The sequence below is a fragment of the Thrips palmi genome, unplaced genomic scaffold (assembly GCF_012932325.1).
Source record: "Thrips palmi isolate BJ-2018 unplaced genomic scaffold, TpBJ-2018v1 HiC_scaffold_4, whole genome shotgun sequence".
Lineage (NCBI taxonomy): Eukaryota > Metazoa > Arthropoda > Insecta > Thysanoptera > Thripidae > Thrips > Thrips palmi.
Window position 1 is genome coordinate 10,167,876 of NW_023144631.1, and position 26,255 is coordinate 10,194,130.

A 26,255-nucleotide genomic window follows, 5' to 3' on the forward strand; every position below is an offset into this window, starting at 1 on the left:
AATCCCCCCACGAAGAGGGTCGCCGTCACACCGGGGCAAACAACAAACATCCGCAGGACTCCGCGGCGACCAAGTTCCATGACTTGTCACACTGTGTCATGTCAGCTTTCGTTGAAACCACAGTCTTTGTCTTTTGAGGAAGAAAGGGCGGTTTGAAAGTTGGGCTTCTCCCGACACAGCACTTTGACGTCCCGTCCAGGTTCCGCGTGCGAAGGGTGGCCGAAGGAGCACGGCGTGCTGACAGCCAAGCGATTCAGAAGAGCGGTTTGTCGCTCTGTCTCTCTCTCACCCTTATGGAGTTCCCCGTGAGAGCGAGAGAGACAGAGCGACAAAACGACTCTTCCGAGTGGCTTGGCAGACAGAGACGAGGCGCCCGCTGGGTTGCCTACCTAGCGCGGCGTTGCCGCTGCATTATATAGAAACCCGTAGCTCTCAAAGCAGCGCGGTTTTTATTATATAATCATAGTTTGATACATTATTTCATCGTGTCAGTAATTAAAATACATCTAAAAAAACAACCAAAGTTTTAAAAAAAGTTAAGAAGACTTCAAAGAGTTTCATGAACAGAAATACTACGAGACAATGGCAGCACCCATTGGAACAACTAATTCGAACTACAGAAAGTTTCCATAAAAAATAATCTCAGTATCTAATTGAAATTAGGCAATTGAGTGATAAACATTGCCATCTTCCCAAAGTCCACTGTGGACTAATGCATTTTTACACAAAAATAATAAACTTTTCAAAAGATTAGTCAAAGATACAATACTTAAAAAATTCCTTACATCTTATTTTGTGACCGGTAGCTAATCCAGTTAAAAGTGTACAATAAAAACAAGAACAAAAAAGAGACAAAAAGTTTCACAAATTTGATTTTGTCACTTTTCAATTCTTTGGAAGCACCACCCAAAATTCTGACACCCTATACTATTCAAGTAACAAGAAAAGGTCCAGCAAATACTGCAACACCATTGAATTAGTGAAGCACCAGTACCCTGTATGAGCTCATTCCCCAATTTTCTTCTAACATGGAAGAATCAACAAACCAAGTTATTCTTGCAGTTGAACGTAATTTGCAGGAAATAGGCCGAATTTTCCGCGGCAAACTCCACGCCACCAACCCTCATCAATCTGCAATAAATCAGATAAAAAAAATATAAATGGAAACAAACTACCACAGAGCTGATAAATCTTGAAATATTGAACATACCATCTCCACATTTGTTATAATTTCGTCGGGATCAAAGGATATCTCATCATCAGCAGCTGCAAAAGGTTCACACAAATGTTATGGGTGCAAAAAAATTAATAAAAGAAAGAGGGAACATTGCTTTGATTATGAAACACTTCGCACCTGCTTGGTAATCATAGATTGCAACAGCTGTTACTCCTGTTTCCTCAGGGCCGTCCTGTTCTTCTGCTGCATCTGACTCTGTTGGTTCCTCAGGCTGTGATTGGATCTTTGGTTCAGCCTTAGGTTCTTCCTTGGGCTCAATCTTGACTTCAACCTTAGGCTCAACAACCTTGGGCTCAAACTTAGGTTCAACTTTGGACTCAACCTTGGGTTCTGCCTTCTCCTCAGGTTCAGGACTTTGTGGAGCTTGTTGAATTTTTTTCCCAGTTTCAAAAGCAAGGGACTTTTCCACTACAGGAGATGGTGTTTTGACAGCAGCAGCTGCCTCATTATGTCTCTGAATTGCCTCAGAAACAGGTGACTGCAAGTTTAAGATAAGAGAAGTTTTTAAAAATGATCTTGTAGTCAAATCAGCACTTGCTACTGAATATTACCTGGACTTTAGTTGGCTGAGCATCAGTTTTGCTTGGAGTAACATTCTGCTTTGACAGAGCCATCTTTGCAGCATCCTGGAAGTAAAAATACAAAACTGTATTTTTTTGTTTGTTTAGCACAGCAACACCTTGAGAAGCCTGAAATACAAAAACACACCTCATCTTCTTTCTGACGTAACAACTTAAGGCGATCTTCTTCCTGTTTACGGGCAGCATCTTTCTCAGACTGTTCCCTTAATTTCCGCCTTTGTCTCTCCTCTTCAGCCCTCTTCTTGGTCTCCTCTTCCCCCTGTTTTGCAAGGTTTTCAAACTTGGCTCGAAGGCTAGATGGCTTTGAGGAACCTTGAGGTGAAAAACAAAGAATGCAATTGTAATTTTCATACTTTTTGTTGTAAATGTTTGGGGAGGTTGGAATTGATGGGGCGTTCTTACCAATGTCAGGTTTGTGTTTCTCATAAGATGTGCCTACTTTTTCTTTTTCTCCAAAGCCATGGGCTGACCTGTCCACTCTGTCACTCTGAACGCCATACTTCCCTCCAAAGCCCTGCAAATAAGATAATAATTAATATAAAGATCCTACCTTATCATTTTTTTAACATAACGAATTATTTCCATACCTTTTTACCATCCACTTGGCTTTCATGCTGGTTTAGGCCTTCATGATGATCCCATCCCACAGCAGATTTATCTTGTCTGTCAGACTGCACACCAAATTTCCCACCAAATCCAACAGCGTAGTCTAAAAAACCATTCAAATTTCAAAATATTAAGATCTTGAATAAACAATTCTTTCAAAAATTACAATCAAACATACCTTTTTGACTTTCATGTTTTGTTACTGATTCTACATGATCCCAACCTACGGCTGACTTGTCTTGACGATCTGATTGAACTCCAAACTTCCCTCCAAATCCGGAACTATAATCTTTCTGTGAAGTGTGCTTTTCCAGCTTTTCCTTGTGATCCCAGCCAGCAGCACTCTGAATCATAAAGATATTTTTTTTTTTAAACTCGTGGAGGTATACATTGTAAAAAAAAAATTGAATTAAAAATTTTTTTTTTACCTTATCCACTCTGTCTGTTTGAACACCAAACTTGCCTCCAAATCCTGTTGCATAGTCCTTTTGAGACTGATGCTTCTCCACTTTAGCTACATAATCATGGCCTACAGCTGACTGATCCATCCTGTGCAGCAAGAAAATAATTATGAAAGTCATGCAAAACTGCCAATGGTTTTTGTAATCTTAATGACTTGCTTACCTGTCCTTTTGTACACCAAATTTTCCACCATAGCCATAGGCAGCCTTCGGTCCTTCATCCTGTTCTTTCTTTTTCCTCATGGCATCCGCTTGAGCCACCTCTTGACGAAGTTGGCTCATGCTTTGAAAAACAAAACACATGGATGAAAATTTGGAATTCTTACTAAAATAATAATGAAAAATCCACTTTATTTCATGCATTGAACTTTGCTTACTCAATGGTTCCTCCAGTCCTGCCAGAGCCTTCGACTGTCTTTGCTCCCCATCTTTGTTCTTGTTCTGTCACGTCATTGACAAAATCTGGATCTGTTTCCCAGTCGTCATCTTCCCCCTGAGGCAATGCAGGGGGCTTGACAGCTGCCATAGTTCCTGCTGCAGCTTTCCACATGTCTGAAATAAAACAGATCACAAGTTTTAATAAACCAAGAAGCGGATAGTTTCCATCCTAAACCATAGGAGGATTCAAAGTAGTTATGACTGTCATTACAATGCAGTAAAAATAAGAAGTGCACAGAGAAGTGGCACAAGTGAATCAATTACAGAAGTGTTAATCAAAGGCGTATGACATTAAAAGATGCAACATAACCTCTGCCAGATAAGACCGTTATGTCGGCTGCTCGGGCATTTTCAAGACAGTGCCATCAACAGATTTATTAGGAGGTGAGCGTCGGAAGCAGGGAACTTTAAGTTACCTCAGCCGATCAAAACACGCCGTTCTATCACAGGACAGGGAAGTTTGGTCAATCTGACGTATGAGGTGGTTTTGACAGGATCTTCTGCAAGCCGGAACGCAGCCACAAGTTGCGTCGCTAGCATGGGGCTATGGGTGCAAGTCCATTACCTGTAGTTTTATTTAGAAAGCGCAGATGCTGAAGACCGCCAAGTATTCCGCCGTGCACTCGTTTCCGAATAAAATCTTTGTTATCGAGAAAGGAAAGGGTGTGTCATGAATGTGTTGTTTTGATTACATCGTCTGGTCAGCCAGGCTTCAGATTCAGATCCACATCCACATTTGCCCCGAGGCTAGCCGGGAAGGCCCAAATCATGAAGTATGAGAAAAGTAGAGTAGATGTTTTATTTTCACACTTTTCCCAGGCGAACTCTAGTGACAATTTGAAATCCAAGCAACTAAAGCTTCCGCTCTATCCCTTGCAGATAAAGTTTGGTAGCCTGAGATCTGGGCTTTTGAGGCGTTCAGAGCGGACATTGCAAGATGTGCAAGGTCTTTCAGGCGATGAAAAAAACTAGTGCAATGGATTTTGCGAATGTTTGCGAAGTTAAGCTTCGGAATTAGAAAAACGAATCTTCATTCAGTCGTCCACCCCCATGCACCCTTTCAAAAATAAATAAATCATACACGCTGAATGTACGAAAGCAAAATAAAATGGAATCGCGCTAGAGGGTTTGGCCAGTCAGAGTGACAGGAGTAGATATTGCCAGCGAAATTTTCCCCGATATCAAACTTACTGACGCACAATAAGTCACCCTCCTTTCCCTCTCCCTCTATCAAAGCTCACAGCCCCTCACGTCCATTGTCAAATTGCAAATACTCCCCTTTGAACGGTCGTCGGGGCCGACTGTGGGGCGGGAAGCAGCCCCCGGCGGCCCCCGCCCCCTCCCCGCCCCCTCCCCGCCCCGCGGTGAAAGGGAAGTTGGCCGGGCCGCTCAGACAGGGAGGGAAAGTGCGGCGCGCTCCCCGTCGTCAGGCGGCCATGTCCCGCGAGGAGGTGGACGACGCCCCGCGCGCCCCGCGACACGCCGAGCGGCAGGGGCGGGCCGGGCGGGGTGGGGCGGGGTGGGGCGCTACGCCGCGTCAATAAACCACCCTTCGGCGGCATGACATTTGCAACAACTGGAACCCCTTCCCGGAGGTAGGCCCGTGGGCAGCTGCCGCGGGTGCGGGTCTGGCAGACTGACGGTGGCTGAGCCGCACATGGCTGCGCTGGCTGCGCTCCCCAAGGGGTTGCACCGCAGCAACGCACCCTCGGCGGCCAGCGAAAGGACCGCTGCACCCCTCAGCACCCTGCGACCAGGGCGAGGGTGGCTTGGGTGGCCTGGTCGGGCGAGGGTTGCAGGACCGCCCCGCCCAGCTTGGGCCCAGCCTCCCTTCGAGACTCACACCAACCCCTGAAGTTTCATCCCCCTCGGCAAGGGTCGGCAAAGCAGGGAAAGTGTAGGGGTGGTTTCGTGTCAGGAGAGCAGCCCGGCGAGGAGGTGGCCAGCCTCCCTCGCCGCCGTGCCGCCGTGCCGCCAGGGGGAGCACCGCGCGCACCGCGCCTCCGGGTCGATACGCTTCGCTCGGTCAAGCCAGGCTCAGCCAGGGGGAGGACTACCCGCCACCCCTCCCCTCCCCTCCCCTCCCGCCTACCCTATCGCGGCCCGCGACCCTCCCGCCGCGGCCCGCTCCGTGCAGCTGTACTCCCTGTCCTGGGGATGAGGGGAAAGGGAGGGGAGGGGTACCAAGCGGGGAGCAGCTGTCGCTGCCGAGTGCCGAGGGTGTGTGTGTGTGTGTGTCGTATGTGTGAGTGCGTGGGACGGACGGGTAGCAGAGCCTCACCTCCAGGCTCCAGGCAGCACTTGCATGGGAAACAATGATGTCGGATCCCATTTCATCAAAGGAGTTTACGTTATCAAAACTTTTAACCCGTTCCATCCTGTCCCCAGCGATCGTGCCGTCAAAACGGAATTCCGGAATGAAGGACGCGCTCGACTGGCATGATCCTTGGCGGCAAGACAGACAGAAGACAGACAGGCCAGCACACAATCAACCTAAAGGATGACCATGCATATGCGTTGGCGTGCGTCGCGTGCCACGCACAGTGTCACGCACAGTGTCACGCACAGTGTCACGCTCTGTGACCCGCGTGTCCCGGCGGCACGGCCCGGAGGCCCGGAGGCGCACTGCAGCGCGCGTCCTTGCCGCTCCATCGGGTGCCGGGATGAAAGCAAGAAGCCCAGCAAGCCGCGGCCAGCAGTGACCCTGCGGCATATGGCGTGGCGCGGCGGCGCGGCGCGGCGGTAACGGTATAAAAGCCGGCACCGGGTACTTCCAGCGGTACACTGGTGGCTATCGGGGAGTGCCAGAGCCGTGGCCAGAGCCGTGGCCAGAGCCACCCGAGCCCTGCTGGCCACCGCGACTGCCGCGACCGCGCCGCGCCTCGGCTGACCTGTTCGGCGAGCCTCCAAGTAGGTGCCCCGTGCCCTAGGCGAGGCGCGCCGCCGCTGGCTGGCCGTTGCTCCCCAGGCGTCGTCGTCAACGCGCTTTGAACTTCGAAAAAAATATGGAAAACATTCCGCGCGCACGGACGGCCTGACGGTCAGGTGCCGACGGCCAGGTGGAGAGGGAAGCCCCACCGCGCTGCTTTGTTTCATTAATCGCCCCGGGGCTCGGCGATAAGCAGTGCCCGCAGCGACGTTTAATTCCCCGCCCAGGCAACACGGGTTACTGGCCCGGAGTCTGGGTCTGGAGGATGGCCCGGGACCCCTTCCCCCGGGACCCCCTCTCAGATCAGATCAGGCTGGAAGCAGCGCGGGCCCCGCGGGGACCGGGACCCACTGGGAGCCCGTCCAGCACCGGGCTAAGGCTAAGGTAGGCCGGGGCAAGACAGGGCACACACACACACGCACGCCCGGTCACACGCACACGACCCCACTCCGCGAAAGGCGATGAGGACAGGACGACGCCGTTAGCGGTTCTTCGCCGCCCAGAGTCCGGCCGTCCGGCGCGGCGGTTCCAAGCTCCACGACCACAACACGGCAGAGCGTCGCCCTGGAGGACGGTCGACGAGGCGACGACGAGGACCCCGGCTTGAGGTAAGGCCCTGCGCGCGTCGACGCCACCGGCCCACCGGCCGCCGCAGCCCGTCCTGAACGCGTGTCTCCGCGCAGGACTGACGACGGCGAGGAGACGCCGGTCGACGCCATGGTGATGGCGACGCCACCTCGCCTGTGCTGGCTCGTGCTGGCCGTGCTGCTGGCGTCCGCGGCCACGGCGGGAACAGAGGCGCTGCAGGAGGCCCAGAAGAGCGCCCCCCACAAGGCGCTGCCGTTCCGGCTGCCGGGCGACGTCATGCCCCGCAACTACACCCTCAGGGTGGTGACGCACTTCCAGGACGACAGCTTCCGCTTCTACGGCCAGGTGAGTTCAAAAATTGCTGTTCCGTTTCCTACCGCCAGGACTTCCGATTTCATTCCCCGCTTCCTTTCCCCCCAGATGGTGGTCGACGTGGACGTGCTCCGGGACACGACCGAGCTGCGCCTGCACGCCAAGCAGCTCAACGTGGACCACAAGTCCGTCACGGTGGTGAAGCTGAAGAAGAAGAGGCCCGTCGTGGAGAAGCCGCCGGCCGCGCTGCCGGACGACGACGAGGACTCGAACGACATCCCGGACCCCGAGGCGCAGACGCAGAAGCCTCAGAAGGTGCCGCCGAAGGAGCCCCAGAAGGAGCCGGCGCAGGACAAGCCGTTGGACAAGCCGCAGGAGGAGCCGCAGGACAAGCCGCAGGAGGAGCCCCAGAAGGAGCCTCAGAAGGAGCCGGTCACGGACCAGCCGCCAGAAGAGCCGCAGGTCCAGGCCCAGGACAAGCCCGAGAAGGAACCACAGGAGCAGCCGCAGGACAAGCCTCAGCAGGAGGAGCAGGTGGCAGTCAGCCAGGACCAGGACAAGGAACAGCAGCAGCCTGAGCCGCTGCAGGACGAGAAGAAGGACACGCTTCAGCAGGAAGAAGAGGTGGCAGTCAGCCAGGAACAGGACGAAGAACAGCAGCAGCCTGAGCCAATCAAGGACGAGAAGGACACGCCTCAGCAGGAGGAGGACATCGAACACAAGCAGGACCAGAAACGCGAGCAGGAGCAGTTGCAGCAGGACCAGAGGGCGGAAGAACTGAAAGAAAAGCTGAATCAGGATCAGAAAGTGGCGGAGGGTCAGGCGGGGCCGCAGCAGGAGGGCGCGGCGGAGCAGCAGGCCGAGCAGGCCGAGCAGGCGGAGGGCAGGGCGGGCCACCACCAGCACGGCGCGGCAGACGCTAACTACAAAGGTATTTGCAGGAAAGCGTCCAAAAGGATCCAGTGCCGCTGGCAGTATTTGAACCTCCGCCCTGCTTCCTCAGGGCTGCGCCTGACCAACGTGTCGATGGAGTCCGCGCTGGACCAGCTCGTCGTCAAGCTGAGCAGGCCGCTGAAGGCCGGGTCGCGCTACCGGCTCACCGTCCGCTACTGGGGCACCCTCAACACCGAGGACCGGGGCTACTACCGCGGCAGCTACCAGCACAAGAATCAGACGCGGTCAGTGCGGATTGGAAAAGTTTGTGGTTGTTGTTGTCCCTTGCTTGTCTGACCACCCCGTCTTTCCTTCTGTCCGTCCGCAGCTACGTGTCCTCCACCGTGTTCGAGCCGGCCGAGGCCAGGCGGGCCTTCCCCTGCTTCGACGAGCCGCACATGAAGGCCAACTTCTCGCTCGTGCTGGGCCGCCACGCCAACTATAGCAGCAGCTCCAACATGCCGCTGGACCGCACCGAGCCCATGTGAGTTCACTTCTCCGTTCCGAAGCGCAGCGACAGCGACAGCCCGCCGAGCGCGCGGCCAAACGCCTGTCAAGTGCGGGGTAGGCCAGCCCGCACAACACGCGGGTCGTGCAGGGTTGCCTATGCTGCGCTCCGCAGGCGCCCCCACGAAACGGGAAGTTGATAAAATTGATAAAATATTGTCACGCTCTACATCAGCGGCCCATGCACTAGACGACAAAAAATTCTAACTTTGACCGTCGGCAATAATGTAATCTTATCATTTGACATCGGGGTGACCCTTTCCTGTTGCTTAGCTCCACTCCGCGTTTCAAAATTCAGCTCTCATTTTTATTTGTTTACGTTTTGCAGGGCGGAGACTCCGGGCTGGTTCTGGGACTACTACCCTCCGACGCCCAAAATGTCGACCTACTTGGTGGCGTTCATGGTGCACGACCTGGAGGCCAGCAAGGCCAACAATGCTTCCGGTGAGGGAGTGCTGGCGGGAGACGAAACGTGAAACTAAGTCCTAACAGCGATGATGATGTTGATGACGGTGATGTTGTTGTTGTGTGCGCTGTAGACGCGGCGGCGGTGCGCGCCTGGACCACGCCGGGGCGCGCGCAGATGGCCAACTTCTCCCTGTACGTGGCGCCGCAGGTGCTGGCCATGCTGGCGGCCAAGCTGGGCGCGTCCCCCGTGCTGCCCAAGCACGACCTGGTGGCCGTGCCGGGCTTCCGCTCCGAGGCCCTCGAGAACTGGGGGCTCGTGTCCTTCGAGTAAGTCCGGGGGAAAGAAGCGGGCTCCAGCCGAGAAACCTCTTAAGTCTGAATTATTTGATTGAGTAAATCCCTCCGCCGGTACCAGGGAGCGCCACCTGCTGCTGCCCGCCAGCGCGAGCCAGCTGAGCAAGCAGTCCGTGGGCACGGTGGTGGCGCACGAGCTGGCGCACATTTGGTTCGGCAACCTGCTCACCCCCGCCTGGTGGTCCGACATTTGGCTCAGCGAGGGCTTCGCGACGTACTACTCCGCGGAGGCCATGGAGAAGGTAGGCGAGCTTCGTCGGTGGCGATGAGAGAGCCTCGCCGTGTCACTCCATTTCCCTTTCTTTTGTCAAGATCTTCCCCGCGTGGCGGTTCCACGAGACGGCGGCCGGCAACGCGTACCTGCTCGTCACGTCCACCGACGCGTCGCCCAACGCGCTGCCCATCCTCCACCCCGCGGACAACCCGCACAAGCTGGACGCCGTCTTCGGCGCCACGTCCTACTACAAGGGTAAGCATGGCTGCGTGGAAGTCGCGCTTCGGCCTGGCGGACCTAACGCCCCTCCCTCTGCGTGGCAGGCTACTGGCTGCTGCGCATGCTGCACAGCGCGCTGGGCCCCGACATGTTCGACGCGGGCGTGCGCAGCTACGTGCGGCGCAACGTGCACGCCAGCGTCAGCACCCACGACCTGTGGGAGGCGATGCAGGGCTCCGTCGACGAGCGCGCCGTGGAGGACCAGCAGGCCTCGGCCTCGCAGGTGCCGGGCAGCGAGGCCGTGGTGGTGGGCGACGGCAGCGACGAGGAGGACGACGACGTCCGCGTGGTGGTGCCCGACCTCGTGCCCGACAGCGCCACCGAGGCTGCCACGTCATCCGCACCGTCGCGGAGCCGCAGGGACGCCGACCAGGTGAGCAAGTCGATGACGCCAACCACCACTGGCAGTGACAGCCTCTGACAGACTCCCCCGTGCGCCGTCACAGCCCTCACTCGGGTCCCTCGTGCTGGAGATCGTCGATCCGACCTACAAGGACAGCCCCGAGGCGGCACCGCACCACGACCAGGACGCCGCCCACAACGAGAAGTCCCAGGCAGCCAACAAGGACGAGAAGGCGTCGGGCGTTGACGGGGACGTGCAGTCACCCCCGCGCCGCAGCCCCGCGCCGTCCGCCGTGTCGGGCAAGGTCGGCTGGCTGCCGCGGCCCCTGGAGGAGGTCATGAAGAACTGGGTGCAAAAGCCGGGCTACCCCATCGTCAACGTGTTCCGCAACCTGGAGACGGGAGTCGTGACGCTCAGCCAGGTGAGGACGACGACGTTGTGGTCGCCTAGTTCCGCTCCTGCCGCTGCCATCCCTAACCGCCTTGCGTTCTCCTAGAACCGCTTCCTGAGCGGCGACGCGTCCAAGGCCTGCGACGCGGCGTCGGCCACGTGGTGGATCCCGGTGCGCTACGCCACCTCCAAGACGGCCGTGTCCAGCAGCGTGTTCTGGATGCCGCCCACGTGCGCCAACGTCACCCTGCCCGTCAAGGTGGCGCGGGACGACTGGGTGCTGCTGAACGCGGGGCTGACGGGGCTGTACCGCGTGCGCTACGACGCGCGCACGCTGCAGCAGCTGTCCAGGCTGCCGCGCTCCGCCTGGCTGCAGGTGGCACCGCTCACGCGCGTGCAGCTTGTGGCCGACGCCCTGGACCTGGCGCGCCAGGGCCGCGCACCCTATCAGACCGTGCTGCGCATGGTGAACCACCTCGGCAGGGACCCCAACCCCATGGTGTGGCGCGCCGCGCTGCCGCACCTCCTCATGCTGCAGCGACAGTTGCGGGGCCGTCGCGACGGCGTCGCGCTCAGGGTGAGCCGAACTAGTCGCACGACCCGTTGAAACCGAAAATCCGAGCATTTCCTGACCGCCGCCCTCCTTTCCTTGCAGTCGTGGCTGCAGGACCTCGTGTCGCCGCACACGGCCATCATCGGCTTCACGACGCGCGTCCAGGACACGCCGCAGCAGGCCAGCCTCCGCGTCAAGGTCACCACCCTGGCGTGCCACGCGGACCACTCCGCCTGCCAGCGCAAGGCCAAGAAGGCCCTCAAGCTCTTCATGGCCGGCGACCCGGAAGCCATGTGAGCTTAGCCATCGGCGTGGCTTCAAATATCCACTTCACTATTATGCCCCCCGCCTGACGGCTGTTTTTGTGTTTGCAGCGTGGTGGGGCGGCTGACGCACACCCAGCTGTGCGCGGCCGTGCGCTGGGGCGGCCCTGCCGAGTGGCGGTTCCTCCGCGCGCAGTTGGCCAACCCGTCGTCCGTGCTGCCGAGGAAGGCCGTCGTCACCGCCCTGGGCTGCTCCAGGGACCAGGAGAAGCTCCGCAGGTACGCGCCGCTCGCCTCGGACAGCCATTTGACTTTTGTTCGTCGTCAACACCCTCTGCTTCTCTCCTCCTCAGCTTCCTCGCGGACACTGTCAACGCCAACTCCACGCTCCGCCGCTCCGACGTCGCCGGGGTGCTGGCCGCCGTGGCCGCCAACGAGATCGGCGGGGACTTGACGCTGCGCTTCATGGAGGAGCAGGCGGCCGAGCTGTACAAGAGGTGCGTGAATGCCTTTAAGACCACACCCCGATGCCGTGGTCCCTGTAGCCCTTCTAAGCCGAGGGGCCGCTCTGCATAATCTAAGTGAATTTTGAAATCGGATTTGTCTGCGAAGGCTGGGCGGCAGTCCGCTGAAGGCGGAGAAGGCTGTCCGGGAGGTGGCGTCGTCGCTCAGCTCCAAACGACAGCTCGACAAGGTAAACCCACCCAGGTGTAAGCCGCGTACGCGTGTTGAGGCGGTTAGTGACAGCCATTGCCCTTTGTGCTTCGCAGCTGGACACCGTGCTCCGCCAGTTCCAGTCGCACACGCCGTCCAGGTCGCCGCCGGTGTGGGGCCGCGACCTGGTGCGCGACAACATCCGCTGGTCGGAGCGGAGCCGCGTGGAGGTGAGCCGGTGGCTGCGCGCGCGCCTCGACGACGAGCTGGAGCTGCGCGGCTCCAACAAGGACAAGGCCGCCGCCGCCAAGCGCCCCCACAGCCCCGCCACGGCCGCGCCCTCGAGGCCCGCTGCCGTGAAGGCCGGGACCAAGTCAGGGACCAAGGCGCCCAACGCAGGGCCCACCACGGCGCCCGGGAAAGCACCGACCGCTGCAAAGATTGAAAAGAATGCGGCAAGCCAAAAGCCAGCCAGCCAAAGGCCAGTCAGCCAGAAACCAGCCAGCCAAAGGCCAGCTAGCCAAAAGCCAGCAGCTGGCCAGAAGGTATCAAGCCAGAATGCGGCCAGCCAAAAGCCAGCCAGCCAGAAGCCAGCCAGCCAGAAGCCCGCCAGCGGCCCGAGAGTGAGAAATATGGACGGATTTCAAGGCAACGAAATTACTACAAGCTCATGGATTATCCAACGATTTATTGAACACGGTATTTCTTAATTCACAATTTGAACCAACAAAAGTACAATCAACAACAGCTATCAACAAGCAGCTTTCAACATTGGGAACGTCGAACGAGCCCCTAGATGCAAGCTAGGTTTTAGTTTTTAAACCCACAGCCTCTCAATGTGTGCACATCGGTTACAGCGCCAACTCCACCTTCAAATGTAACCCAGCCTGTCCTTGTGAATAAAAGACTGACAAAAGAATCCTCTGAAAAACAACGGGATCCATGATAAAATCTTACAAAACTCATACTGTTACATAAAAAAATCAACATAATCACAAAAATATAAAATATGTATCACGTGTAGTTGGAATCAAAGTTGGTACAAATAAATGCAATACAGATATGTTAATTTCAACACCGAGGTTTAGGCCAACAGAAAAGGACTACAGAATACAAATTAAGGAATAGGAAAGCTCTCGGCAGTTCGCTACCCTCGGTTTCCGAATCTGCCAAGGCGTCAAAGTCGGCATGGATCAGACACAACCAAAGTAAGAGGTGGGAACAGGAACGAGAACGATGGGAGGGAGCCGGCTAGCGTGCTAGCGACGACTAAGAGACAATCAATCTATCGATGTCAGTCTGAGACATTAATATCCTCTTTCCAAAAATAGTTCTATATTGTTAATTTTTGAGCGAAAATAACACTTTTCTTTCTGTCCTTGAACCAGAATCCAACTAGGAAAGCAGCACGCGAACGCCAGCGCATACCGACGTGCAAAAGCAATAGTATTAGTGTAGGAACAGCATAGGAACGATGTGAGGCTGATTGGGTGATCGCGCAGCACAGCAAAAGAAATGAACAAAACAACATATTTTTAAAGGGAGAAAATGTCGAAAGTGGGTGAATTGACGTGGAAGGCTAATGTAGGCGTGCGGCCGCCTTCCAATCGACCGGCACGAAGAGATTCGCCAAGCTTCCTACGACTCTGGAACGGAACGAGAGACAGATGGGGTGATGAGGTCCCTGGGGCCCCGCCCAGGCCCCGCCCCGAGGAGGAGGGTTGCTACGAGCAGCAGGGCTGGCAGGGCAAAAACCAGCAGCACAAATTCAGCGCACAGCTCTTTCAGTATTCTTAAGAAGACTGGAGGTGTTTTGGCACTTGGGCCGCGAAACTTAACAACGTTTAGCCTAAATATTGTCGTAGCGCCTAACTTAACGACGTCGAAAGCTTTTAATTGAAGAATGAAACATGAAGTCCGACGTAAGATATTCGATAATACACATTATGGTTAATATGAATGTACAGTACATCGACCAGACACGGCGAAATAGCTCATAGCTTCGAGAGTACGCGGCAATATAGAGATCGAAAAAGTTTCCCATTATACACAAAAATTGCTAATATAACACTGACAATAAGTCAGTTATTTAGAAACGAACGGGAAAGACCATTTTAAAATTATAAGTAGAATTTAAGTACTCTTTGCGGTAACATAGTACCTTTCTAAAACCTCATCATGTAGTTTCTCAATGATAATATTAACGATAGTATGGTACAACCTCATTATGGAATGTCATTTCTGTGCCTTAGGGTATGAACTCTTACAAACCCGATTACACAACTCTCTCTCTTCTTACTCTAACGAATAGAAGTCACGTGATTAAACTGTAACAATTAAAACTAACTACATTGTTTGTCAATCTGTCTCACGATTGCTGTAATGGCACTCACAATGCTTCTATACAGCATAAATCTAACAATAAATATTTTTTTGTTGTAAATATACATATAATATTGACAAAGATACATCACTCACGCACAAACACGCTCACTACAGTAAACCCACCCCACACATCACACGAGTGCCTCGCTCTTCGCGCACACACACACAACCAACGGAAACACGACAATGTGCACTCGGATAAGAACAAGCCCAAATCACATTGCAGCTTTAGGGTCTTGTAAAGTGAAAGTAATTTGACGAAGGCGGCGAGGAAGAAATTATAACCGGCGGGGAAATAGAACCCCAGGCGAATGGAATGAAACGCGCGTCTCCAGATCTGCGATTTCGGTAAACAACAAAAAGCACAAAAAGAGGGCGCTGCTGTCGGTGGAGCGTCGCCTCGTGGCTCCGGACACCCGGGTGCGGCGGGGCAGCCTCCGCGTCGGCTCCTCGTCGACGTCGTCGACTGCCTCTCGGCGCCTTGGTGCTTCAGCGCGGCGACTGGAAACGATGAGACCGCGGCCCCGCCTCCTTTGCGCGCTGCTGCTGGCGCTGCTGGCGGACGAGGCCCTGACCGAGCCCGACCAGGCCGGCGTCTAGTCGACGTGCTCGGACTCCTGCTGCACCAGCTTGAAGCGGCGCGGCGACTTGACGCACATGGAGCCGCAGTGGCCGTCCAGCGACAGGCGGCCCTTCATCTGCAGGTAGCGCTTGATGTAGCGGCACACCAGCTTCTGCGGCCGCTCCTGCCACTCGCTCAGCACCTCCTTGGGCGCCAGCACCTGGTCGCCCTTCAGCCGGTCCACCAGGGTGACGCAGATGACGGCGGACTTGATGCCGGCGTGGTGCGTGAGCGCCGCGAAGGACAGCGACTCCATCTCGATGTTGGTGACGCCGGCCTCGTGCACGCGGCCCAGGAACGCCATCTTGTCCTCGTCGGTGTAGTCGCAGAAGGCGCCGTCGAGCCGCCCCTGGCCTGCAGCACAAACCATTTTAGAAACATCCAGGAGGTTCAGGAGAGTCACTTTCATCGTGAAGACTGACCTTCGTAGAAGTCGTAGGTGCACATGGTCTTGCCGATGATGGTGTCGTAGGGGTCCTCGGCGGTGGCCAGCGCCTTCAGCTCCCGGGTCAGCTTCTTGTCGAGGCGGGCGGGCCGGGAGTGCATCTTGCCGAGCACGGGCTGCGGGGACAAACAAACGAAGCGTAAAGCACCACCGGCCGGGACGCTCCAGACTCCAGTCTCCGCCTGCTCCGCGCTGCGCCTCACCAGCTCCAGGACGGGCCGCAGCAGGCCGTCGACGGCCTCCTCCGAGATGACGACGGTGCCGCCCTCGATGCCGATGCCGCCGCACGTGCCGATGCGGAAGAAGATGGGGTCCTTGACGCGCGCGTGGTACATCAGCTTGATCACCTCGTGCAGCAGGATGCCCACCGAGGGGATGCCCATGCCGTGCTGCACATGCACAAACACACAAAATCGATATTGCACGAAGAATCGATGTGTCTGAGGAGCGAGCGAGTGTACTCACGCTGATGGACAGCACGGGCCCCACTTTGTACATGGAGTAGCGGTACGAGTACTGGCTGATGTCGAGCAGGGTGGTGCCGGCGGGCAGCTTGTGCCCGATCTCCTGCATGATGTAGTAGGCGAACTGCTCCACGCGCTTCGGCGTGCCGCCCATCACCACGAACTGCAAAGTGAAAACGAATCCAAGTCAGCGCGCCGCGTGTCTCGTCCATATTTCAAACGACACGGCCGTTTAGGGTTTCGGCTCGGCCGAACGCGGCCGACTCTTTCGGGCCCGCGGCGGCGGCGGCCCGCGAGCGCCCGAGCGCGGCAGGGTAGGCAGCCCAACTTGCATGACAGATCGTCAAACTTCTTCCGTGCAGTGGGCATTCTTACAGGCGCGAAACGCGAAAGATCGATCCCTTGCAGAGTATTTGCTGCTCCCACCCAAGCCCGCGCAAAGTGCCATTATCCGTGGCTGCTCCCCGAGCTCTCTCGCCGGCAGAGAGCTCCCCCAGGGACTGCTAAACTTTCATCCCGGCGACGGCTTCCCCTCGCGCCAAATTACCGTAATGCTATGCAAACGTGTCATCCGCCCCCCGGTTCAGAGGTTCAAAGCAAACTTCCCTTTCTTTTTCGCCGCCGCGATCAACTTGACGGCATGCGGCGCGGCGTCAAAGGCCCGCAGGGCGGTGCCGCTGCCAACTTTTCAAGGGCGAAGGGCGAAGGGGGCGGCGCACCACCGGGAGGGGGTGGGGGTGGGGTTGGAGCAGCGCTCGTTTCGTCGGGTTCGGTCGGGCTGGGGCCGGAAGGGCACGAAACTGCACAAAAATCTGCTGCGGGGGGATTTCGCTTCCGACACACGTGCGGAGCGCGGAGCCGAATCCCGGCCAGCTTTCGACCTGCGCAGCGGCGCCGCCAGCTTTCGGCCTTGCTTTCGGCTTTCAGGCTTGAGCCGTCAGCCGTGCGCTCTCGGTCCACCCGGGGCGGGGCACGGCGGTGCGGCGGGTTTTCTGCCCAAATCCGATCTCATCTGACGCCTGCTGCTTACCAAGCACTCAGCGCTAATCTGACCCCTGATAAGTCAGCGGCGTAGCCACCCCCACCCCGCACCTCCCCTCCCCATCCCCCGGGCCAGCCTGCTGCGCCACCGCGACACACTACTGCGCCACACCCAAGCCGTGACTGTACCCAATTTTACTTTGAATGACATTCGATTTTGCCGCCATGTGTCATCTTCGAACGGCACTTTTGTTCACCTTGACGTCGCCGAACATGGACACGAGGTCGTGCGACTCGCTGCCCAGCGCCAGGTGGTACAGGATGTCCTGGTCCATGAGCTCGATGTGGGGGTTGCGCAGCTTGACGGTGCCATCTGGATACCTGCAACAAGAACAACGCCATCCCATTTCAAATCACTTTTCACTTTTTTCAGACAGGCGGAGGGACGGGGGGGGGGGGAGTTTATAGATAGACTGCGCGCATCGCAGCGCAGCCGGGTGCATTAGCAATTGCACCAACCTGACAAAAAAAAAGTTTTCGTGAGTTTTTGTTGTTGTTTTTTTAGCTGGCACGGAAAGGCTATTAGCAGTCCGACATGCGACTGGTTCACGTCCAGGTTCGTGTGCATGTCATTTTGTTTTTATTCATGAGATTCCATTCGCTGCAATTGCATCAACGCTGAACGTCGCGGCCGTCGACGATCCCAACGCCGGCAGTCTTGGCCGTGAAACGCATCGGAGTCCCGCAGCCACGTCGGTTCTGCCTCGGAATCCTGAATCCTGTTTCAGGTTGCTCACCCGATGACGCTGCCGAGAACCGAAAGCACCCGATGGAGCCGATCCGAAAATGCGGGAACTCTCTGAACACGGCGGGTGCCGGTGTTCGTTATGCATGAATCACGTATTTATTGACGCCTGCACTGTTTCTGTTATCACCGCGGGCCTATTTCTGCACCGCGGGGCACTCCCTTATCACTCGAAGGCCCCGCCCCGCCCCGCTATGTCGCCCAGATGGCGTGACTAGAAAACTCCAATTATCTGCCATGCCCATTTTCCGGCACCAATTTTCCGCCACATCGCTGGTTCGGCCGGATCGTGAGAGGAAGAGCGATCGGAAAAGAGGGAGGAAAAGGAAATTCGGCGCGGAAATGCCGGGAAATGCCGCTCGGCCGGCAGCGAACACGGCAAACACACAGGAAGGAGATAAGGGGTGATGTCAGAGCTCGCGTCGCACAACAAAGGGCGCCAGGGCCACGGCCACGGCCTCCGCGGCCTCCAGGTGTCGACATGCCAGAGCCGCGCCGGGCGCCCTGGGCCTGGGCCTCGCCCTGTGCGCCACTCGACACCAAGCCCGTCGTCGCCGTGCAGGGCGGCCCAGGGCGGGCCCACTGGGCCCACCGGCACACGAGGAATCCCTCAAGTTGCAGCAGGGCCGCGGACAGGTACACGCGAAAAACAAAACACTCAGCACTAATCGATACATCAATATACAGTACATCAGCGTAGTCGAGAGCCTCTTCAGCGCGGTGGTGGGCGATTCGCCTGAGTTCGTAAAATGCCTGCCTATTCGTGAATACATTAACAAACTCAGAATTGGAAATGTCCTCCGTTTTTGTGTTTATAAATATGAATCCAAGGAGTGGAAATCGGGAAACAGGAGAGCGACCGAGGAGTTTCGAAAAAAAGCACCGAAGCGTCGGGTGCATACAACGTAGCATGCTTCCAACAACCGGTTACCGCACGCAGCTGTTAGTCAATCGGTATTTTCTTCGACAGCCTCGCTGCGCTACGGCCTTCAATGACGTGCCCGTCCAATAAACCGGATCGCTAGGCCTACACTGCTGCCTGCAGGCGTCGCTCTGTCTCCCTCGCACCCATGGGGCGTGCCGCAGGGCCGCGAGAGAGACAGAGCGACGAAATTGCCGTTCGGAAGCAGCCTGCTGGTGTATCGGTTGACACGCTGTCGTCGCGGATGCAGCCTGTTACCGCGCGGCGTGGCGCGGCGCCCTTCGTGGCGTGGCCCGGGCCCGGCGCCTCCAAGTTGTGCCAAACAACGCACTCGTTGTCGTCGCCAAGGCGCGGCGCCGCGGCCGAGTCCCGGGGGCACCTCCGGGGAGTACAGCACAGTCCGGCAGTAGTTCAATCCCAACTCGCGACGAACTTGTTCCCGCCCCGCTCCCAGGAGGTTATTATCGGAGAGGCGGACGCTAAATAAAAACAACAAAACGGCGACGCTGTCGCAGGATTAATATTAATTTTGAAACAAGTTTGCGCTTCGTCCGGACGCGGCACTGCAAAAAGCCGTGCCTCCTCGCGAATTTCAAAACAGCTATTTCCCGGTTGGCAACACTGTTTGACAGCTGATTGGGGGCCCTTGCTTGTTGTTGTTCGCGAGGCCGGCTGATAACAAGGGTGCGGGCAGGACTTCCCCGCCCCGCCCCGCCACGCTCCGCCACGCCACGCCCCGCCCCGCCCTTCGCAGCCTGAGGCATCTTCTCGTTTTCTATTTCCTTGGCAGTGTCTCGGCCGGGGCGCGCTCTCCGGGACCCGCGCGCCGTGGAACCGGAAGCTCCACAAAACGGTAATGTAACAAAGTGAGGCGGGGCGGGGCGGGGTGCGCTTTGAGCAGGGCGGTGCGAGAGGAGAGGCCCCTCTCTTCCCCCGCCCAGGGGCGTCTAAAAGCAGCCTGGCGTCGAGGCGTGCGGTGTGCGGTGCCGTGTGCGGTGCGGCGCGGCGTACCGCCGTGCGGTAGGTCGGGGCCAGCAGCCCGCGGCCGCGACACTGTCGAGTGGAGGATGAGGCAGCGTCTTATCCTTTCCCCGCGCTCTGCGACGCTTCTCTCCGGGTTCCTCTAGACTCCTCTAGGCGGTGCGTCGCGGTGCGTCCGCCGGATCTGCCCCCGCCTGTTTACCTGACGAGCGGCCGGGTGCCGTTGAGGAAGTCGGCGTCGTCGGCGGCCTGCACGGCCTGGGGCTGCACGGCCTGGGGCGCCTCCCTGTGCTGCTGCTGCCTCTTCTCCTGCTCCAGGCGCAGCCTCTTCTCCACGCCGCGGGACTTGCACACGTCGCAGCCGATGGCCTCCAGCTGGGGCGCCTGGAAGTCGCACTCGCAGTCGCACTCGCACTCGTCCGGCATGGTGGCGAGTGTGTGTTGAGTCTTGCTGTCGCGGAGTCCTTCGTCGCCGAGGTCCTGTGCTCCCGCTCTGTCGCTCTGCACTCTCGGCTGCTGCCGCACGCCGCGATCCGACACCCGATCCAAAGCCGATCCGAACGCGTCAAACTCGGCGGGGTTACTGCTGGGGCTGGGGCGTCCGCGCCATCAAGTCGCCTCGCCTCCCCGCCAGCGCGGCTGCCAGCCCCGACTGCCCCGCCAGAGCGCGTCCTGGTGCTGCTGCCGCTGACGCGCTGCCCGCCAGCTCGGCCTGGCCGGCTCGCTCGTGTTGCGGGGCGCGTGGTGGGCGCGCGGCCCCGCGAAGGACTCTGGATTGTTGTATTGCATCACGGCCTGCATCGCCTGCATTGTCCGGCGCGGCGCCGCAGTGCAGTGGCACCGCATGGCATGGCGCTTGGCGGCGCGTGGGGCCTTGGGCAGCCTGGGGGGCCAAGGGGCCCGAGGCCGACTTATCACTCGTAATGCAGAGTGCCGCCACCATCAAATTAGCGCCATTAGCGATCTTCCGCAGTGCGTCCCGCCCTGGGTGTGACCCCTCCACACCCCGCCACGCCCCACCGCGCCCGCCAGCGAAAAGTTCCTCGCGATTATCAACTTGCCAAGGACTTTCTTGAGCGAGGAGCGCGGCGCGGCCCGCACCTGTCTGGAGTGTCCGAGTGTCTTCATCGTCTCGAGGGGCGGACGGGCGGGCGGGCGGGCGGACACCACTGCAAGCTGCAAGACGCGCGCAAGTTCGGCATCAACGGATCAAGCAAGGCCGGGATGGTGGAGGGGGAAATGCACGGCAGCTGTCGCAACTGTCAAAAGCTGGCTCGGCATAACTTTGGGCGGGCGGTGCAGCGAACCGGCATGATGGGGCTGCGCTGCGCCAGGCTGCGCAGACTTTGGACTGTCGCAGGGACACACGACACCGGGGCCGAGGATGGGGCGGGGATGGGGGCGGCCGCAGACAAACAGAGACAGAGTGTAGGGTTATCTCGAGCCGGAACGCGCAACGCGCCCGTCTCAACATTTTAGCGACACGGTTTGCTTTTTGTTTCATTTCGACACGTTGCAGATGGATGACAAAACACACATTGTGTTGAGTGTGACATAATATTTGTCCTCGGATTTGGTTTCCATGTCAGTATGGTAGCGGGGCGCAGCGAGGGCGAAAACGCAAACGTTCATTAAAAGGAAACATTTACCCAACATCTACATAAAAACACACACGCGTCGCGGCGGTCGCGGCGCTTCACGCACATGGGAAATCGGTTGCGCAAGCGGCGTGTTGTGTCTAACACTGACAGCTAAACGCCATCCCGCCCATTGATAAATGTCTATCGGGCTCGGACGCTGGGACGCTGCGCGCGTAAAGGGAGCCTTGTTTGTACACACTGGCGGCGGGGCGGGGCGGGGCCGAGGGCGGGGCGGGCCCTCTCAGGCCGAAGCCGCAGCCACGCGGAGGCCGGCTGCGGCAAGATAAACCTATCGGCCGGCATCACTTGGTCATCTCGCTGCCCAGTCGTGGTGATGCTGGCCGAAGCGATTCAGTTATCGGAGCCGCGTGGACAGGAAAAGTCGAGAACGACGAGAAGGAGTTGGAAGTGAAAGTAGAGGATTTAGACCAGGGAGCAACGCATAAACGATCAACCTAATCCTGTTTGTCTTGCCTAGATTCGACGCGACTGTGCGAGGCAAGTCTGCAAACCACATTCTGCGCACTGCTCTGCCGGGGCACGGCAAGGGCGGCTTTAGAGTGGAGTGGCCGGAATGGCGGCCCGCGGTCGGGGAGGGTGGCGCCTGGAGCCTGGAGCCTGGACTGGCTCGGGCCGGCCGCAGGGCTCACAGTGGAGCTGGCCCGGACAGGCAACAAATGAATCGGGACGCCAGCACGGCCGTCCAGCCCCCGCGGCCCCGCCGGCCGAAGTACAGAGCGACTGTGCGGCCTGTCAAAACGGAACTTCGTTTATCCGCCCTTCACAGACCTCGTGGAATGGCTGCTCTTGTTCGGCTGGGACGCGAAGGGACGCGCAGGGACGCGCGGCGCCGTGCTAATTGAAAGCGAATTCCACGGCCTCGGCCGCCCGGTCCCCGATCCAGCGTCCCAGCGGCCAAGGCCTGGCCAAGGCCGGCGGTGTCCACATAATTAATGACGGTCCCTAATCAAACACGAGATTTTACTCAAGGGACTGGGCGGGCCGGGCAGGCAGGCGGCCAGGCTATTCAGCAGGCAGGGCGGCACGGCGGGGCGGACTGCCTTTGGGCCGCCTGGCCTGGCACGGCCAAATTGAATTAATCTCAGGTGGGGCGGGAAGGGGCGGCCGGCGACGACCCGCCCGCTGCCCCGTCGCAGCGCGTGTAGGCCCCAGGCCCAGGGTCTGCGAGGTGCGCCGCCCCACGCCGCCCCGGACCCGTCGTCGCCATGGTGACGAGACGAGGGGGGCGGACGCCGCCGTGCCGTGCGGTCTGGCTTTGCCAACGGAGCGGCGTAACCGGAGGCGCGCGCGCTCCTGGAGGACGCCTAGAGGTCCCGAGATGGGTTCACCCACCGACGTCTCCCCACATCCTACCCGCCGCAGCCGACCCCGTCATTTTGCAATTAAGTGCAACCCTCCGAGGCCACCCCGGTGCCGTCCCGGTGCCGCCTTGCCTCGGCGATGTATCGATTCCACGTCGTCCCCGTCGTCGCGGCGCTGGCGCTGCGGCGATCAGGCCCCGCGTCGGCGCCGTCGCCACGCCGGAAGTCTCGGGCCGCTCGGGCCGCCTCGGGGAACGCCGCGACGCCATCGCTGGCGCGATTGTCTCGGCGGCACGCACGTGGATCGGAATGCCGTCCGGGCGACGACCCGGACACCGCCGAGCTCCACGAGCTCCTCGTCGGGACGGTCCAATACCCGCGCGAACCGTCGCTCGAAACAACGCGGAGTTCATAAACGGTCGTTATTGCCCCGCGGCGTCCCGTCGCCGCCCTGCTCCGGCCGGCAGGCTGGCAGGCTGGCAGGCGGCCTTCCCCCCCGCCGAGTTGGAAACTAGCAACTAGTGTTGCACCTGCCTTTTCCCGCACCTCGCCGCCGGGGCGTCCACCGAGTTTGCTGGGCCCTAAACGAAGAAACGACGCCAAAGGCCCTTGGGCAAGGCTCGCCAGGCCCTACGGGGCAGGCCGGCGTCACCCTTGACCTTCCTTCGGACCGGAGGAAAGAGGGAAAGGGGGCGGGGAGAGGAGCGAACCAAGAGAGTTATTGGATGCAGAGACGACCCTTTGCTACGAACATGTAGTCTCCTGGGAGGGCGTGTGCATGAGCGTGTGTGTGTGTGTGTGTGTGTGTGTGTGTGTGTGTGTGTGTGTGTGTGTGTGTTAGCGCACGTACGGGGCACGTGTGGGGGCAGAGATAGCACTGGCGGTGGAACGTGCCGGGTGTACACGGTGGACTCGCAGTGGCCCGAATGACAGCCGATGGCGCTGGCAGGGTTGGCGGGGGTGGTGAGGGTGGTGGTGGGGAGGCGAATTCATGTGTGCTTTGTCAGCAGCCGCGCACCGCCAGGCTGCCATGCCGTGCCGTGCCATGCCAGTCCGACGGAGCGGCGCGGCCGCGCGCACCGACGCGTGAAAACCGAGATTTTGTCGGGGCCGCGGCCCGCGGGCGGAGGCGGGAGGTGCACTACTTGTTGTCGGGGAGAAAATGAGCAGGCAGGGGGCAGGGGGGTGGCGGGGGGAAGGAGGCGGACGGTGGGGGTAGCAGAGGCGGACATCGACCGCCCCGCGCCGCAGGGGGCGCAGGAGAGAGGGGGGGGGGGTAAGGGGGGCCTCGAGGCGCGGGCAGAGCGGGGACGGTCCCCCGCCCCTACTCCCACACATACACACACACACACACTCACTCACAAACGTATAGGCAAAGCCGGAACCCGGAGAGTGAAAATAAAAGAGGGCCTGGGGCCTGGAATGTGTTTGGAGCCGGAACCTGCCGGAGCTCGCGCAGCACACAAAGAGGAGGGCAGCTACCGAAGGGGAAGGGGGCTGCAGACAATGCCCGCAGCCCCGCAGCCCACCGCGAGTGTACCCCCTTGAACTTGTTCAGCCGGCAAAACGGGCGGTGGAAGTAGCGCCGGGCTCGTGTTGTGATGCAGTGCAGGCAGGACGCCTACGGACCCGAAAAACAGTGGATCATTTGCGACCTTTGCAAGTCAAGTCCTCCTCAGCATGGTTGTTGTACGGGTCGCGCTGCGTCCGCAAGCTTCGAGCCGGGAGGGGAGAACGCCGTGCGGGTAGGCAACGCCGCCGCATCCGCGCCGAGCGCGCTGCCTACGCCGCAGGCTGTCTCGCTGCACGCTGACAGAGCAGCGCACCGCCGCACCGCGCAGTGTCACGCAGTGTCGCCCTGTGAGTAGGCCGGCATTCCGGCGGACCACCGGGCTGCCCTGCCGACATCAGCCTGCCTAGTAGGCGGTATCTGAGTTGCCTCTCGTGGGAAGTTTGCGTGGCGACAACCCACAGCCCGACGGCGCGCAGGTCGGCCATCGGCCAGCCTGGGGACGTGCGCTACGTGCTACGTGCGCCGGCGTCGCGATGAAACGATGAAAGGACGAAACGTCCCGGGGCTGTTGTGTGGCCGTTGTGGGGCAGGGCAGGCAGGGCCGGCGGGACGTCTCGCTCCAGACTGGGCTAGCCGGGGGCCCCGGGGGTGGTGCCTGGGCACACACGGTCTCTTTTGTGCCCCGACGCCGCGCCGTGCCGCGCCAGCAGGCTGCCTTGTTTTGCCCGCGGCGTGGCAGGCGTCGATTATGGAGCGGACGGACGGGATGAAAAGAATATAAACAAACGGCTGGGCTGGGAAAGGCGGGGCCTCCACCACCGCCACCACACTGCTCAGGGGCTCCCATCGCGGTGGCCGCGGCCGCTGCAAAGCTCCTGGGCCACTTGCTTCTCGCGCGCGGTGCAGTTTGGCTTCTCTGGGGTTTCATTTTGCGGAGCTGGCTGCCGCAGCCCTTCCGTTTTATTTTTCCCGGGGAAAAAGAGCCCCGCGACTTTATCGATGTGCTGTGCTGGTCTTTACGATCGGGTCCGTGGAAGGTCCAGCCCACTCCCACAGGACCCGAACCCGCACCACCCGAACCAGCCAGGCGAGCCACGCGACATTGGACATTGCGACGTGGTGGCCGGCCGCCCAGCCCAGCCACGCCGAATGGAATATGGAATGGCGCCCTCTATAAAGTCCTCGGGGCAGCACCGGCGCTGAAGTTCGGGAAAAACGGCATCGCCCTGAAGGGAATCGAACCCGCGTCCAGGCGTCACTGACTCTGTTGGTGCATCTTGGGTGGCCGGGCACGTGTTCGACACCCAGTCTGTTTTCTTTTCTCCACTTTCCTCCTTCTGAGTTGATTCTTTTGCCGGCGCTGCAGTTGCTCTATTTCTGGCCCACCCTCCCGCGGCAGGCCGCTGCAGTGTACTCGGATGCGCCAAGTCTCGGAATAGCAATTTGAGTGCACTGCCAGAGCGCCAGGATGCGCTCCATAACCTAGCAAGAAGCGATTCCCCTCTAAATTTTGCCACGAGCTTTGCGTTTCTCGCAGCTGATGCTGCGTAGGCGGTGTCCCAAAACGTCACGAAAACAAAAACTTGAGCCAGCCGCATTCTCCACTGCAAAAACCACCTGGCAATTTCCCAGTGCACATGTACTTACTCGTCGATCTCCTCCTCCTGTGAGATGGTGCGGCGCGACATGGTGGCTGTCCTGCTGGCTGCGCGCTCTTACTCACACACTCCCGCACGCACACTCACACGCACACACACTCACACACGCACAGTCAAGTCCTCGTGGGTTGCGCACGCCGACGTCCGTTCACTGAAACTCCGGGGCAGCGCGCGACGCCGTGGGACCTTTTCGAGTCGACGCTGGACTCCAACTGGGGCGTCCGTCGGGGCGGTGCGCTGCGCGGTGCGGCCACGAGGCTGTGGCACGGCTGCGGGGGGCGCGCGCCCCCCGCCCCTCGCCCCCCCCCCCTCGCCGCCCCCGCACCCCCGCGGCCCACCACCCCCCCCCCCCCACCCCCGGCGCAGCCCGGCCAAGCCTGGCGCAGCGGAGCGGGCGGCGAGGCGGCCCGGGCGGCACCCTTCCGTCATCCTTATTTCCCGGCCGTACATCGCGGACCCGGTCTCGG

General features: G+C 59.0%; 3 protein-coding genes across 6 annotated transcripts; 1 reads left to right on the top strand and 2 right to left on the bottom strand.

The window, feature by feature from the left end:
- Positions 1-430: 430 nt before the first annotated feature.
- LOC117649164 (src substrate cortactin) lies at positions 431-4,045 on the bottom strand. Of its 3 annotated transcripts, XM_034391647.1 has the most exons (12): positions 3,889-4,045; positions 3,263-3,437; positions 3,049-3,168; positions 2,853-2,973; positions 2,603-2,768; positions 2,406-2,527; positions 2,221-2,332; positions 1,946-2,130; positions 1,789-1,863; positions 1,355-1,715; positions 1,211-1,266; positions 431-1,131 (listed from the first exon to the last, which is right to left on the bottom strand). In XM_034391647.1, exons 2-12 carry the CDS (start codon positions 3,433-3,435, stop codon positions 1,051-1,053), a joined length of 1,572 nt encoding a protein of 523 aa, XP_034247538.1. In that variant the 5' UTR covers positions 3,436-3,437; positions 3,889-4,045; the 3' UTR covers positions 431-1,050. The 3 variants fall into 3 exon arrangements, with proteins under 3 accessions (XP_034247538.1, XP_034247536.1, XP_034247537.1); XM_034391645.1 differs by having other exon boundaries at positions 2,603-2,973; XM_034391646.1 differs by lacking the exon at positions 3,889-4,045 and adding an exon at positions 3,740-3,864 and having other exon boundaries at positions 2,603-2,973.
- Positions 3,668-13,139, top strand: LOC117649166 (aminopeptidase N-like). Its single transcript, XM_034391650.1, has 17 exons — positions 3,668-3,707; positions 6,724-6,860; positions 6,936-7,185; positions 7,261-8,330; positions 8,414-8,569; positions 8,921-9,036; positions 9,132-9,327; positions 9,416-9,596; positions 9,667-9,823; positions 9,892-10,220; positions 10,294-10,611; positions 10,687-11,157; positions 11,236-11,426; positions 11,508-11,675; positions 11,750-11,893; positions 12,009-12,090; positions 12,167-13,139. Exons 3-17 carry the CDS (start codon positions 6,970-6,972, stop codon positions 12,758-12,760), a joined length of 4,389 nt encoding a protein of 1,462 aa, XP_034247541.1. The 5' UTR covers positions 3,668-3,707; positions 6,724-6,860; positions 6,936-6,969; the 3' UTR covers positions 12,761-13,139.
- Positions 12,719-26,014, bottom strand: LOC117649165 (uridine phosphorylase 1). Of its 2 annotated transcripts, none has more exons than XM_034391649.1 (6): positions 25,778-26,014; positions 17,205-17,328; positions 15,968-16,129; positions 15,706-15,891; positions 15,480-15,618; positions 12,719-15,411 (listed from the first exon to the last, which is right to left on the bottom strand). In XM_034391649.1, the coding sequence occupies exons 1-6, from the start codon at positions 25,816-25,818 to the stop codon at positions 15,032-15,034; spliced, it is 1,032 nt and encodes a 343-aa protein (XP_034247540.1). In that variant the 5' UTR covers positions 25,819-26,014; the 3' UTR covers positions 12,719-15,031. The 2 variants fall into 2 exon arrangements, with proteins under 2 accessions (XP_034247540.1, XP_034247539.1); XM_034391648.1 differs by lacking the exon at positions 25,778-26,014 and adding an exon at positions 19,858-20,298.
- Between the last annotated feature and the right edge of the window lie 241 nt (positions 26,015-26,255).